Genomic DNA, 15,801 nt, shown 5'->3' with positions numbered 1-15,801 from the left:
TTTTAACTCGTACGATAAAAAAAAGGTTTTGTTTTATTTCGGGGCCCCCACAATCGTAAATCCGGCCCTGAATATACCCATACTTAGGAAAGGCTCCCAGTTGGATTAATTTTTAAGCGGTAGTGCTGTAAGGTCTCAAAGGAAAAAAAATTTACGAAGCAAACTTCAACGAAAGCATTTATACAAGAATAACACTGGTCGACAAAAAATATACGCGGCCCTAGAGCTCAAAATAGTTGCTGTTGACAAATTTCTGTGAATTTTGGAGCCGCTCGTGTACACAGAAGTGCGTCAAAGTATTGCATAGAAATTTCTCGCCGGGATCGTCGCTTCAACGTTAAGTTTACGAGAAATCTTATTTAAGTCTCTGAAAAAGTTATCCGTTCTAGGGGCACCAAAATTCACAGAAATTGTTCAAAATTTATAGTCTTTCATTTTTTTCAGTTTGAATTCTAGGGCCAAACCTGTGTTTACCAGTGTAATCTAGTATAGATAGTAATAAGGGAAAACTCATTCCATTTGACCAGACGCAACCCGGAACCGACGTCAAATTTTAGCGGATGGCTTAAGCTCCACTCCCAAAGAAGGCCATTCGCCTTTCTCTGTTGCCCAACTAATGAGACCCCTCTTGCGGGCGGGTACCTACTGTTTGTTTCTGAGTTTCGGTTCGAAAACGGCTCGTCTGAGTCAGAATCCACGTCAGCAAGTCCTCACGCAACCAAGAAAATTAACCATACCAAAAACTCTATTCAATCGAAGTTGCCTATTATCATCACGAAGACTGTTCTCTGACCGCTTTGACTATGAACGCTTTAGAAATTATCAGAGGAGGCTGAATATCTTTGCTGCGAGCTTTCGGTTGATCATTCATAGTCAAGGGGTCCATTTTCGTGAAGAATTTTTAAATGATAATAGTTTTGAAAGTAAAGTTTTCAATGCAGATTAAACTTAAACGAGGCCAACAGTGCGTACTATTCTTTTTTTATTTTTTTTATGTTTTGCAATTTGCTTCTATCTTCTTTATTTGCAATTTTCTTTTGCAAAATCACGAAACATATGTTTCGAAATATTTTATCATGATTGCTGTGAAAAATTTCTTTTGTACTGTTAATAATGATGATAAAATGATTCTGTTTCACTATTCCAAACGGTGAAAGGTGAAAACGATTTCAACTTTCCAAGTCGTAATTTAACATCACTGTAGAACACGATGGTAAACTTAATCGAGCGCAAATTACCAAGTTTTTTGGGTAACACTCCGGAAACCGGAAAGAATACACCTCTGCACACAGTTAGTAGCAGATTTTCGCCGTTCAGTTTGCCCTTCCGACGGGCATAAAATTTTATTATTGAAGAGGGTAATGATCCATTAAATTCAATCATTTGATGCTGATTATAAGTTTGGTTGTACGGAACGAAGGTAGTACCCGTTAACCCCACCCCGAAATAACTGCCCAATCAGAAAACGGGAAGCTTCTTTTCATCAACCGTAATACGTGCAGAACATATTATTCTTTTATTTGCAAACAATGTTAAATGAACATTCTGATTTTTCAGCACCGGAAATCACTTAGGTATATATACTCTCTTTCAGTAGTGCCAATCAGTTACGTCGTCTACTGATTGGAAGGAATTACGAGTTTTATCACGTGCACCTGAAGGAGCGCAGATTGATTCCAGGAACATTCATTTTTCGAGTTCGAAGCTGATATTCAACGATTTTCACGAACCTGCTGTATTTAATTGATGTTACTGATTTATCGCACAAGGATATAAGCGAGAAAAAGATTGAAATAATTTCGAGATAGAGAGAGAGACCGAGGTAGCCTTGACTCTATTAAAACTGTAAGTAGACACAAAATATTCATTTTCAATTTGATAGTGAAAAAGACGTTATAGACTTTTTCTTCCTGTTTCCTAAGGTTGAATATTTTGTGACAGGAAGTCGATTTTACGCATCATCACCTCGTCAAATGGGCGGAACTTATTTGAATACGATAAGTTGGTAGGTAAACATTCAAACCGCAGTTTTGTAATATCTTTAAAAAAGGATAGCTTAAAGCGAATAGTGAAAGTGTTGTAAAAGTGAGATAGTGTAGCGTTTGTTAGTCATAACCGCGATTAATGTTAGAAGTAATCACTTGTGGCCTGTCTCTCATTCCCAAAGGCATCTGACGTATAATTCCTATTATTGTGTACAGAATTTTCAAATACATACCTTAAAGGAATAATAATTTACTTCGCAACGATTATTTATGCTATCTCGCATGGCTTGTATCTGATTAAATTTCCTTATTTACTTAGACTTTCCGTTTTTGCGGCTCTGTTGACGATAGCAAAAGTTGGCAGAATAAACTTTCTGAAACGCTCAATTTAAATGCACATAATCATACCGTAAACGAATCACCGAAACTGGCCCGGATCATCGTTACTTAACTTTACGTTTTCCCGGCAAGAGTTACCTAATGCAGGAACGCTCCCGGTTCTTGCCTACTGCTGCTGCTTATCGTACAGTTACTACACTATTCGACAAAAACCGTCGATTCCGGCAATCCACACTTTGTCGTCGGCTTATAACTCGACGGTTAACTCCCTCAGCCGTGCAGGCCAGGACGACACCTCTGTTTGTGCTTCCGGTAGCTTTGGAAGCCTTTGCTTGCAAAATGTGGAATTTACGACAGTTGTTTATTCCGCTGATTCAGACAGGAGTCACAGTCTTGTGAATGATAAATGGGGGAAAGTTGCGCCAAATAAATTACCAGTATAAAGGGGGCAAACAATGGAACTGCTTTTCGCTATTTACTGTAGTTACGTCGAATTATTCTGGTTAAGAGCATAGTTTTGCATACCGAACGTCTTTTGGATAGAATGGCCTAAATGGTTTAACCTAAAATATATAGCAAATAAAAAAATTCTATACTTAATGAGTTCGGATATGTGAATGTAAATGAAACGTGAAACGTGTGAGTAAAATTTCTATTATTGGTCATGCAACAAATAAACCTTTTTACAAATACATAAAAATTGATTGGAAATTTATACCTCGTTTTAATCTTTGGGTAGATAAATTGATTACTTATAATCGGATTTACACATAGAGCACTCGACAATGATTCAATTTACAACGCTTGGGTTCCCATGAACATCTATATGCTGCTGCTACATTTTGGCACCTTCAAACATAAATAATAACGTCCCTATCGTCTCAACTCCTGCGGTAAGTACATCGCACCTTGGGATGTCCATCGAGAAATTTGCGTCACATTTTCTTTCGCTCTGAGCAACTGCTGTTTAGGATTCAAAAATAATTCTCTAGCTCTGCATTAAAATCTGTGACATCTCAACTGTTCAACAGGGTAATAATAAACAAACGACATCTCATACACTTCTCACATCTGACAGCTGTTCACTATTAAAAATTGATTTTCTTATCATGATTTCGTATCACAGTACGGTTTCCAAAGCGCTGCGATTTGTTGTTGGTGTGAGTGTTTAGTATAACGACCCCATAACTTATTGGGCTCCTCATCCTAGCCGAGTGTGTCACAGTCAATAGGCGATAAACGCCCTTTTCTGCCCCATTAGTTATCAACACCAGACAGTGATGGGTAGCGCCGAGCGATTTATATTGTCGTTATCCTACCTCTTTCGTCTTATAATTACACAGGATTGTTTTTTGTTTTTCTTTTTCAACACGGGGGAGGCAGGGTATACTAGGGAGGCAGTATTAAGGATATCTGGCGCTTGAACATTTCGTTAGTCGTTTGAAGCTTACAACAGCTCGAACCTTTTAATTGACAGTCAGGTCTTTCATAACAGGTTTCTCGCGAAGCCGAACGCTAATTGGAATATGCTGGACAACTAAATAGGAATAAATTAGTTTGGATTGACGGGAAATAAAAAATTCATCAATTTTTAATAAGTACCAACAATTGTTATATAATATTGAACCGTCGCTCCAGTCGCTCATGATTTTTTTTTTTTGCATCAAGGATTACTCATTTTCATTGTCAAGTTATAATTGTATCAAAAAGTTGCACCTTATAGTGTAGTAATAAGATTGACGAAAAGTGGAAAATTGAACAGCAGAAAAACAGCATATGTGCGGCTATACAACAAGCGGTTTAGGCAAGCAGCTGGGATGATCGATGGTGTTACTTTCGAAAGTACCGCTTTAGCTATAATCAACTTTACTGAAACCCTGAAGCAGAGTTGGTTCGCAAAAATATTGGATACCCGCCCTGATCCGCCCCATTCTTGTAGCCATGCATGCCATGGTATGCCATTGAGAGGAGAAATATGGAAACCGCAACCAGGCACTAGCAGAACTTTCGCGTAATATTTTAAAGCATGACCCAAAAAAAGAATGAACTTTACGATTATTTTTTTGCGTGACTGCTAATTTAGTGTATTTTGGAGCGGCTTCAGTGGTTTTGGTAATCGTTTACTTTTGGTTACTGTTCAGGGATGAGTGCTTCTAATAACATGAGCTGCTTTATGTGAAGTATTGATTTTTTTCAATATACTTTGACTCGATTTGTTGTGAATCAAATTTATATTATTCATTCACTCGTTGTTGCTCGTTGTTACGATTGTTATGAAATTATATGTATTTGTGTTGTTGTTGATGCATGTTGAACAACGATAAATAAACAAAATATTCAGTGTTGTTTTCAAAAGAAATGGTTTGGGTCACAATATTTGTATTTTGAAGTTTACATTCAACCTAACTCCAATCAGAAATCAATAGGATCCTAAAAAAGGAAAGGGAATCTGAATAGTAATTGGCTGAAGACAGAATGATTTTATGTGTTTTTTGTACAAATTATGAGATCATAAATATATCGCCAAGGGTAGGCAACCCACGATAGGAAAAGATGTCTTAATTGAACCAGGATGATGATTCGAATCTGAAAATCGACGCACGGTAAAATTCAAAATGGCGACTTCCAGTACTTTACGTTAGTTATACTAGCACCATCAGCTGCCGTGTTCGCGCTGCGTCATGTATTTCGACATCAACGCCAGCGTTATTGCATGTGTCAAATGGAGAACTATAAAATATGTATGAGATTGCATGACAGCGCCCCAGACTACGTTTTTGCGCGATGACAGTTATTCGATTGAAAATTTGAAATGAACGTTTTTTGTGGCGATGGAGCTAGGTTCCAGTGTTACGTCTGTTAGTCTGTGATCTAGGATTACTTTGCAAAAGGACCTAAGTAACATTGAAAGACTCTCTTTGTTTATTTTCTCTTTAATTTTTACATATCATTCGAATTTTTACATTTTTCCTTATGCTTTGTGCATAGTAAGCAAGGTTACGTTATAATTTTTCGATTTTTGACAAGAAACCGTTTAAAACTTTCATAATGACGCTGTAATTAACGAAACAGTATCTCTCATTGTTACTTAGGTTTTTTTGACTAGTTACGCGAGAAATGTCGATGCCTAACTAGTGTTGCCAGATATTCAGATATGTCTGGATTATTCAGATTTTCTAGCATGTATCCAGACAGTTAAATTATATTTCGTTAGATTTAATTTGCTTTGTCACGAAAAAAGGCCATCACTTCGAATTTTACACAAAAGTTTGCAATTTGGTCACTTCGAATGTTGCATACTTCACAAATTTATTCCAGAAAAATGGCTTTTTGTCACACAAAATGACTAACAGTTACTTCCCAGACTTTTTATTTAAATTTTCCAGATTTTATTGGAAACCGAATGGCAACCCTGTGCCCAGCACCAGTTTTAACACAAGATGGCGATTTTCGTTTTAAAAAGAGCCTTTTTTCCCTATATGAAGCTGCTCACTGTGACCAGAATCATCGATTTTTTGTGAGATATGGTCGGATATCTGCTGTATTCTGCATTTCTATTTCAATACCGCTATTGAGCAGTCGCATGCTTATAATTTATCCGTGCTTGTGTGGTTTACCCTTCCGTTTACTGCTCTACTATACCGAGCCTTGTTTCTCATGCCAAATATCGCCAATTTTAATTCCCTGGATGAGTTTCGTTGGGCGTCCTTCTGGTCAGTTCTGTTATAAGAGGGATTAATATTTTTTTCAGAGAAAGTCACACCATGGGATTATAGAATTTAGCGTAAAGGAAGGATAAGTTGTGGGGGAGCCTGAGAATTAACCCATGCTTAAGTTCTTTTTAACATTGAACGACCATCCACTTGATGAAGCGGACTCTGTAACCTTGCGGCAATGCAGCTCCCAGCTCGTTAAAATTGGGGAAAATGCTTTGAAACTACCCAGTATTGATAAATTTAGAACCTGGGAGTATGCCCAGAATCGAAGAATCCAACACAATCTCAAAAATTAATTTAATTTCAAGTGAATAGGAGTATAACGTGACTTAACTGGTGGAGGCTAGGATTGTGATGAAAAGAAGTAGAAAAGATTATGGGTTTTCATAAGCGGCCATAAGATCAAGTGCTGATATTGATTTTCGAGTAAAATCGGGTAATCAGTAACCTTATAGATAAATAGTGGAATTTTTATGTTAATCATTTAGCTGGTAAAATAAAAATTTAATGAATGAGTCGAGAAATCACACTAGCCGCTGCTCTTTGCAATTCTTAAAATCAAGGCAGTAGGTAATTGCCAACTTGTAACTACTATCAAATGTATCTCAGGGTCTTTCTTTCTTACGATCATTTCTCATCTCACGTGACTCTTGTGGGAACACATAGAGTTCTTTGCGGTTCTTTCCAGTAAATGTTGACTGGCTGCAGCGCATCGAGAGTTAAAAAATGTTAACGGATAAACTGCTCCCTTGACCAACGTACAGTACACCAAATTGACCATGTTCTCATCGGCCGGTTCTTCTTAGACATTACAAACGTACGCACCAATCGCGGTGCGGATATTGACTCGGACCACTACCTAGTTATGGTATCTTTGTGCGCTCAAAACTGTCGACCGTAAACCACGGCGATATCGTCGAACCCCGCGGCTCAACATCAAGCAGCTCCGAGACCCCCAGACTGCGAAAGAATACATGCAACAGCTAAAAGCGGTACTACCCACGGGGGAGGGGTTTAGTGCATCGCCTCTCGAGGACGGCTGTTGCAGCATTCGTACAGCTATCGGGGAGACCGGATTGGCGACACTAGAACCGAGTAGAGAAACGACTGGTATGACTGGTAGCGGAGAACGAGAAGAACCGGAAGTGGGCAGGTCAACGAGAGAGAACAAGGCAAAGTACAAACGAGCACGGAACGACATGACCACGATTCTCAGTCGAAAGAAGCGTCAGCAAGAAGATCGTAAACATGAGGAGCTGGAGCAGCTGTACCGTGCCAGTGATACGCGGAAGTTCTATGAGAAGGTAAACCAATCTCGCAGATGGATGGTGATGGACTTTCCTGCTTGCTTTTTAACATCGCCCTTGAGGGTGTGATTTGGCGGGAGGGCATCAACACGAAAAGCACGATTTTCACAAGGTCTGTTCAGTTTTGGGCTTCGCTGATGACTTTGACATCATAACAGGTAACTTTGCGAAGGCGGAGGAAACTTAAGTCCGACTGAAAGCCGAAGTCGGTGAATCGGACTGCGAATGAATGCGTCGAAAACAAAATACATGCGAGCGAGCGGCTCCAAGGAGAACAACATCAGCTTCCCAACTCAAGTCTCTGTTGACGGCAATGGGCTTGAGCTCGAGCTTGAGGTGATCGACGAGTTCGTGTATTTGGGGTCACCGGTGACCGCCGACAATAACACCAGCAAAGAGATGCAGTGACGCATCCAGGCCGGAAATCGTGTCTACTTTTCACTTTGGAAGACACTTCGATCGAGTCGAGTGCGACGACGCACGAAGTTGACGCTGTACAAAACCCTGATAAGACCGATAGTCCTGTACGAAATCGAGACAACAAAGCTTCTCGCAGAGGACCTCAACGCTCTTGGACTTTTCGAACGGAAGGTGCTGCGGACTAGTTACGATGGAGTACAGACGGACGACGGACGACGGACGACGGACGACGGACGACGGACGACGGACGACGGACGACGGCGCATGAACCATGAGCTGCACATGCTGCTTGATTAGAACCCCATTGCATACCTGGCGACAGTCAATAGGTTACGGTGGGCCGGTCACGTTGTAAGGATGCTGGACAAAAACCCTGTAAAATCACTTCTCTTCAACAACCCTGCCTGCACCAGAAATAGAGAGGCGCTGCGTGCACGATGGCTCGACCTGATCGAAGGAGGCTTGCGCGTGATGAGACGCCTGTGGAACTGGCGGAACACAGCCCAAAACCGAGCAAAATGGCGACAAATGCAGCACGAGCCACCACGGCTCTCGTCTGATTGGTAAGGTAAGGTAGGAAAAAACTGCTTTAAGTGAAACAACGTGTCGTGATTGGTTTCGTCGTTTTAACGACAGTAATTTTGATGTTGATGATTGTCCGCGTCCGGAAGACCAAAAACCTTCGAAAACGCTGATATGGAGTTAGTGCCCGATGAGGATCTATGCCAGGCGCAGGAACAGCTTTCCTCCAAAAGAATGGGGAATAATTTGGGAATTTGAGATAAGCTGGCTTCAAATGGTGAGAAGAAGCGTCACAGTTAGCTCCGGTCCTCACAAGTTCCTATCGCAAGCCTCAACGAGTCATATGATATCAATATACTACCAGCTGGACAAAGCTGAATGGGGCAGCAGGAAAATGTTGTCAGCCCGGCAGCAGCTAAGTGAGAGGGTGCGACGCTATCATTGGTGCATTAACTAGATTTCGGCAGCTTATCAACGTCCTAGTGCCGGTGTGCAACTCTGAAGAGTGGGGAGCTTCGTAGCCGCAAGACTACAGAGTCCGCTTTGATAAGCGAGTGGTCGTGGGTTCGAATCCTAGTAGAATCAGGCCATTTGATTGTCAAAGGACTTAAACATGGGTTCATTCTCAGGCTCTCCACTACATACCTTTCTTTCAAGCTGAATTCTATAGTACCCTTGCTGACTTTCATCCTAACAAAATAGTCTCTCTTATAATAAATCTGTTCTGAGTAACATATAATAGTTCTCTTCAGGGAATTGTAATTATGACGCGGTCTTGGCTGGCAGAATGAGGTTTCGATAAGACTCCTTTCTCTTGAAAAAATATAAGTCCTACTTATAATAAACCTGACCAGAGGTGAAGCATTGAGTGCCTCTTCAGGGAATTGTGATTGTGACGCGGTGTTGGTAGGAGGAACGAGGTTCGATAAGACTCCTTCCTCTTGACAAAATATCCTTCTTATAATAAAACTGATTTCAAAAATATTTACCCTCTACAAAATAAATAAAAGTAAATGGCGATATTGGCACGAGGAAAGAAATTTCGATAAGACTCCTTCCTCTTGACATAATAAGTCCCTCCTAGAATAAACCTGACCAGAGAGGAACGTAAGGTGTAGCCTCAGTTTAGGGAATTGTAATTTGGCGATATTGGTAGGATAGAAAAGAGGCTCGGGCTAGTAGAGCAGTAAGCTTGAAACGAAGGGGTAAACTCTCACACACAAGCACGGATATAAATAAAAAAGCGTATCATTCACTTCAATAGAGATACTGCCAATAATATGAAGTGAGGAGTACAGAAAACACCTGGGAAATATCACAATAGATCAAAATGTCTCTGGTCGCAGTGATGAGTCCACACAGAGGAAAAAAAAATTCTGAAGAATGCTGTTACGATGGTCCTGCGGCGAGACAGGGGGTTGGTGTAGGTCTAACAATCCATCCGTAAATATCATTAGTTCAGGAAGCAGACAATGTAAGTACGGACCGGAACAATCGGCATAGAGCCAGGCAACGAAAACGGATTAGCGATTGGTAACTCTGATCATCGAAGTGAAAGTCCCTTAGCTTTTTGGAAAGTACTCGCATTCTCTTCGACTTTTTGAGGATCTGCAAGTTCGACATTGTAGCACTGCAGGAGGTATGCAAGAAGAGAGTATCGGTACATTCGTATGCGGGAACACATACGAGCAGGGCACAGCTCTCATTGTGAGGGACAAGCAGAATGCGCAAGCTGAGGATTAGAGGTAGTTTCTTCAACGTTAGCATCATTAACGAGCACAGCCCTCACTAATGAAGTAACGATGACGAAAAAGACGACTTTTACGCGCAGTTGGAGCGTGCATACGATAACTACACAAAACATGACGTCAGAATTGTCATCGGAGATTTCAACGCTCTGGCCGGACAGGAGGTGGAATTTAGAACGGTTATTGGAAAGTTCGACGCACACCGGCTTACGAACAAAAACGGCCTCCGATTCACTGACTTCGCATGGTCATACGTACTTCCATCATACCCTCGTATATCGGTAAACCTGGAGATCACCACAAAAGACCGAATCCCAAATCGATCACGTTTTGATTGACGGAAGGCACTTACTGGATAATATGGACGTCTGAACCTATCGTGGTGCAAGTTTTGACTTTGACCACTATCTGCTGATGGTTCAAATGTCCAAAGACTATCGGTTGCCAACAGGTTATACTTCTCAAAGTCGTCACTGAGTACATACCAAGCCTTAAGGTAGCGTTGCCGGACGAGGAGGAGCTCATCGAAGCCCCTCTAGGAGACTGCTTGAGTAATATAAATGCGAGCATCACCAGCGCAACGGAACTATTGGGTTCGTCGGACTTGTCGAACAGAAACGAAGACGGCGGACCTATCTTTTCCGGGACAACCTGGAAGAGCTGGAGTGTGAGGAAACGGAGCAGCTGTATCGTTCTCTAGAAACACGTAAATTTTATAACGAACTGAACGCATCCCGCGCAGGTTTTGTGTCGCGAGACCAAAATGTTTTTGAATTAGGACGGAGGAATCTTGATTGTTGAGCGTGATAGGTGGAAGCAGCACTACAATGACGCAGAAGGGACAATTTCGTCAGTATAGCGGATGAGGGAGCTATGCCTTCCTCACGATAGGTAAACTTAAAATGATATCGAGCAACTTAGGAACAACAAATCAGCTGGAAAAGATGGTATTGCTGCGGAGTTTATCACGCTTGGCCCGGGTAGGTTGGCTTCCTGTCTACACAAGTTGATAGTCAGGATCTGGGATACAAAACAGCTACCGGAGGAGTATAGGAGGGATTAATACGCACAATATACAAGAAAGGCTACAAGTTGTAATGTGAGAGCTACCGAGCGATCACTATTCGCAGCACAGCCCACAAAGTGCTCTTCCAGATCATTTTGAACCGCTAGCAAGAAGGTTTTGGAAAAGTATCAAGCCGGTTTCGTGGATAAGCGGTCGACAACGGACCAAATCTTCACGCTGCGGCACATCCTCCAAAAATTTCGCGAATATCAAGTCCCACGCATCACATTTTATATCAATTTTTAGGCCGTGTACGACACTAGCGACCATGTAGTGTAGGGCTATGGAAAATCATGAACGAAAACGGTTTCCCTGCGAAACTAACAAGACCGATCAAGGTCAAGGTGAATGGTGTACAGTTCTGTGAGAACATTCCAAGTGCGTTATCAAGCCTGTTTGAAACACGCAAAAGACTTCGACAAGACGATGGTCTTTCCTACCTCCTGTTCAACATTACGTCTGAAGGTGTTATGAAACGTGCGGCGTTCAACATGCGTGGCACGATAATTCCAGCCTGTTCTTCTGCTTCGCTAACGACGTGGACTTTGGCGGAAGGTCGTTCCAGGTGGTTGCTGAACAGTTACTGAACAGCTTAAACGTGCAGCAGAAAAGGTTGGATTGAAGGTGAATACAGTCGAATCTCTCTATTACGACAATTTATATAGCGACAAATCTCTCTATAGTGACATTCTCAATGGTCCCTTCTGCTTCATATTTATAAAACTGATTCGTTTTACTGCGACATTTCTCTATAACGACGGTACCTTGCGATAGAGCGATTCGACTGTACGTCGAAGACCATGTATCTGCTAGCAGGAGGAACCGATAGGCAGTAGCGTGGTAATCGACGGAGATGAGTTTGAGATGGTTGACAAATTTGTGTACCTCAGATCATTGGTAACGTCAGACAACAACTGCAACAGGGAAATCCGTAGACGTACCGTAGCTGGAATTCGTGCCTACTACGGACTGCTCAAGACCTTGAGGTTTGGTAAACTTCACTGTCATACCAAGTGCACCATGTACAAGACGCTTGCAAGAACGGTAGTCCTTTACGGGTACGAAACTCGAGAAAGACTTGCAAGCACTAGCCGTTTTCGAGCGACCTGTGTTTAGGACCATCTTCGGCGGAGCATACTCCGGAGGATGGCGTATGGAGGCAAAAAATGAGCCACGAGCAGGCGCTACTCTACGGCGAGCTCAGTATCCAGAGAGTCGCTAGAGCTGGGATGGGCGGGACATTTTGTGAGAATACTGGACAACAATCCAGCAAAAATGTTGTTCGTCTCGAATCCGGTCTGTACAAGATAATGAGGCGCACGACGAGCTAGGTAGTTGAAAAAAGTGAAGACAAGCTGCCATGAACCGAGTTTGTTGGCCGGGCATTGTGACTCAGGTGGAATCCTGGGAGATGTTTCACCAGGAAAATAGGTGAGCAAGTACGTGCAGAAGCACGAAAAAGTGATACTACTGCATGACAACTCTCGGCCTCATACTACCAAAGTCGTTAAAACTTACTTAAAAACACTCAAATGGCGAGTCCTACTTCAACCACCATATTTGCCAGATATTGCACCATCCAATTGTTACTTGTTCCGTTCGATGGAAGTTCTACTCATATGATGACATCGAAAAATGGCTAGATTAGTGGATAGCCCTAAAACGACGAACTCTTGATTTTGCATACTAACATAAAAAAAAACCGAGAGCAGTTTTGAAAGTTTTGAGGTATTAATAATGCTTCTCACCATTCAATGTAAAAAGTTATAAGTAAGCACGGGATTGGACACATTATGATAAATTCTATGTGCCAAACAAAAAAATCAACTAAAATATTCCCTCACCAATGTTTCTTACATCAGAGGTAAATTTGATTGCGTTATATTAAATAAACCGAATTTAATCTACCATGAATTTAGCCCTAAAATTGTGCGGAAAAGAAATTCCACAAAAACTATTACTGTCAACCTCACGCATAAAAGGAAAGACACAATAAAAATATTACGGCCTGAAGGTAATAAATTTAGAACGTCCACTGAAGCTAAGTTTCTGAGAACATAATTGAATCAGATATTAAACTGGAACACAAACTGGACCCCAGACAGCGCTTAAAGCACTAAGCACTGATTTGTAACTTCAAGCTAGCGTATATTGAGAAATTGTTCCACTCCGACAGTTGACATAAAAGAACCTGATCTATATACGTAAACTGAGCTCCAGGACACTGTAAAGTAGAAGGTAATGAAAAAGTCGATTCACTAATTTGCGACGAAGCCGTAAGTGCAGTGAAGATAAACCTTACAGTGAACAACCTAATGAGGCGACCTTACCAGAAATATGTTGTTTATCGTAGATTAACTCCGAATTTGGGTCAAAATTTTCATTGGAGCATATGACTAAACGGAAGAACTATCTCTGAAAGACGAGAAGTCATTGCTATCCGATCACATTTAACGAAAATAAAAAGTGTCCTTTTATTAGTTCATACGTGCATTAATGCACAAGTCTAAATTAAAAAAATTATTTTGAACTGCGTTCTCATGCACCATATATACCAGTTTGTTCTGTTTTTTTTTTTTTTTCAAAGATACCTATATTAACGGCTTGTTGGTAAATAATGTGCAAACAACCAAACATCCCTTGAATAAGTGGAACTTAGAACTTGTGACACAACTATGAAGTCCAACTAAATAGGACAAACAAAACTGACGTATACATTTTTTTTTCTATTCTTGGTCGCAATCCTTAAATATGGGATGGTCTTCCTCAAACAAGGCAATTTAAGTGTAGTGATTATCGAGGTAAAGCATTAAACGCTATCGCAACTTGTATCAGGGATTTAAGGTAGCGTACGATTCAGTTAGACCCAGCGAGATGTGACTAATTCTATCATATGCTCCTTTATAAAAAACCAGCTGCTTATTTTTCTACAGCAGTGTTGGCTGCAAAATATCTTTTCATTTCAGATAGCACGTTTAGTTTCTACATAAACTACGTAGCCAGCGAATATTTCGCAGTCTGCATGTCTGCACTAAATTCGCGTTTAAGGCTACCTCAGGGTGCTGTTGACAACAAATCTTGATCCATGAAGGAGAATTAGTAAAGGATATTTGGTGTTTTCGGGAGATTGAGCTTGAGATTAATACTTAATGGTAAGTTGAAACAAAAGGGGTAGACGCATGAAGCACGAGTCGTATCTGTAGTACTAAAAAACAGAGGAAAATGGCATACGACCAGCAAAGGTAACATTTTTAGATTTGAGGTTTTTTAATAAACGAAATTTATTGAAATGTATACAACCCTGTAAGTTTGGTAGATCAAAACTGATTTCAGAATGCAATCGAGAATAATATGTATAGACCACAAAAGTAATTTTTCTTTGTCTGTAGCTTCAATTGACTTGAGCTCGGAAGGAAGCCATCGGTTTGTTCATGATATGCCTACGACTAAAGTATCGTACCCGAAATTCTACAAGAGAAAACGTTCAATCCCCTCACCGTGGTGGTTCGTCCTTAATACTGCCTCCTTCGCGCTGTTCCCTTCCCATTCGGACCAGTAACAAAATACTAGCGTGTAGTGTAGGCAAATATTTTCATTGTACTCACTCTTGCCCCGTAAAATACTATTTAACGGGCTTCCGCTAACAACAAACTCAACGATTCGATGGTTGAATGTTTATTCTCATTCATAGAGGAAACCTTCCTCCCCTCCAGCAGGATTCATGCTATATACGAAACATATTTGCGCGATAATTCTATATGTACAATATTTTCGGCGACCGTCGGTCGGAATTCAGTTACGTATTGCGTTCATAATCCACGTAATAAACCGTCGATAGAGCAAACGTTACAGTAGCGGTTGATACGTACTCAATGTCGTTGTAGGTGGTTGTGTCCTCCTCCTCCTCCTCCTCGTCGTCGTTGTTGTTGTTGTTGCTCCGAGGCTGGTGCCGTTGTAGTTGCTGTTGATGTTGACGGAACTTGTTGCCGGCCATCATCATCATCTTCGTTATCTTCGCTGAGCCCGTCGCCCCCGTGGATGTCGACGGATTCGGACATTTCGACTTGTTGCTGCTGCTGTTGCTGCTGTTGTTGTTGCTGGTGCTGGCCGTTGTGGGTGGTCCGGTGGTGTCGACCGTGCTGCTGCTGTTGAGCGCAGTGGTGAGAAGGCCGGCGCTGGCGGAAGACCCGTTGCCGGCCCGTTTGGTAGGCCGTCCACCAAACCAGTGGGTTCCAACGGCCGGGGCAGCACCGGTGGCACACGATCAGGTCGTAGCATCATTGGGGAATTCCTACATGGGTTGAATCGGTCGGTAAGGAATGGTTCTAAACAGGTTTGATGTGGATGTAGGTAGTGTTATAGTACGGTCCAACGACATGTTCATCATCAGCAAGCGAATGACGCCGCCAGGCATGGCATGGCAAAAAATAAACAAGAATACGAAAATCAAATTGAATGGGCTACCAGCGATGATTGTTCGCGGGTTGGTAACACGTTTAGTAAATTGAAAGTTTGAAGGCATAATAGCATAAATAGTGATGTGATATAAAACGATACAATAATAACAACGGACACATTCTATTGTGAAACAGCATGCATTTATAAAGTGATGTGTGGGTGTTAGTTTCGCTATACGGGTTTTCGATTTGCTGTCTAGTTGAAAAAGATTGTCATGCAAACAGACCTGTGAACTTGATG

The 15,801-nt window shown here is 41.4% G+C and overlaps 1 protein-coding gene across 3 annotated transcripts in view; it reads right to left on the bottom strand.

Moving 5' to 3' along the window:
- Positions 1 to 2,962: 2,962 nt before the first annotated feature.
- LOC129726868 (trissin receptor) overlaps positions 2,963 to 15,801 on the bottom strand; it is a 223,055-nt gene continuing 210,216 nt past the window's right edge. For 2 of the 3 annotated variants that reach the window (XM_055684042.1, XM_055684044.1), the window contains one exon: positions 2,963 to 15,428. In XM_055684042.1, coding sequence (XP_055540017.1) covers positions 15,381 to 15,428 — 48 coding nt within the window. In that variant the 3' untranslated portion in view covers positions 2,963 to 15,380. The remainder of the gene's footprint in view (positions 15,429 to 15,801) is intronic. The other variant, XM_055684045.1, reaches the window with a different exon arrangement.

This window comes from Wyeomyia smithii, chromosome 3 (assembly GCF_029784165.1).
Source record: "Wyeomyia smithii strain HCP4-BCI-WySm-NY-G18 chromosome 3, ASM2978416v1, whole genome shotgun sequence".
NCBI classification, from domain to species: domain Eukaryota; kingdom Metazoa; phylum Arthropoda; class Insecta; order Diptera; family Culicidae; genus Wyeomyia; species Wyeomyia smithii.
The sequence above is the reverse complement of the archived record's forward strand: the minus strand, read 5'-3'. Positions and strand labels throughout refer to the sequence as shown.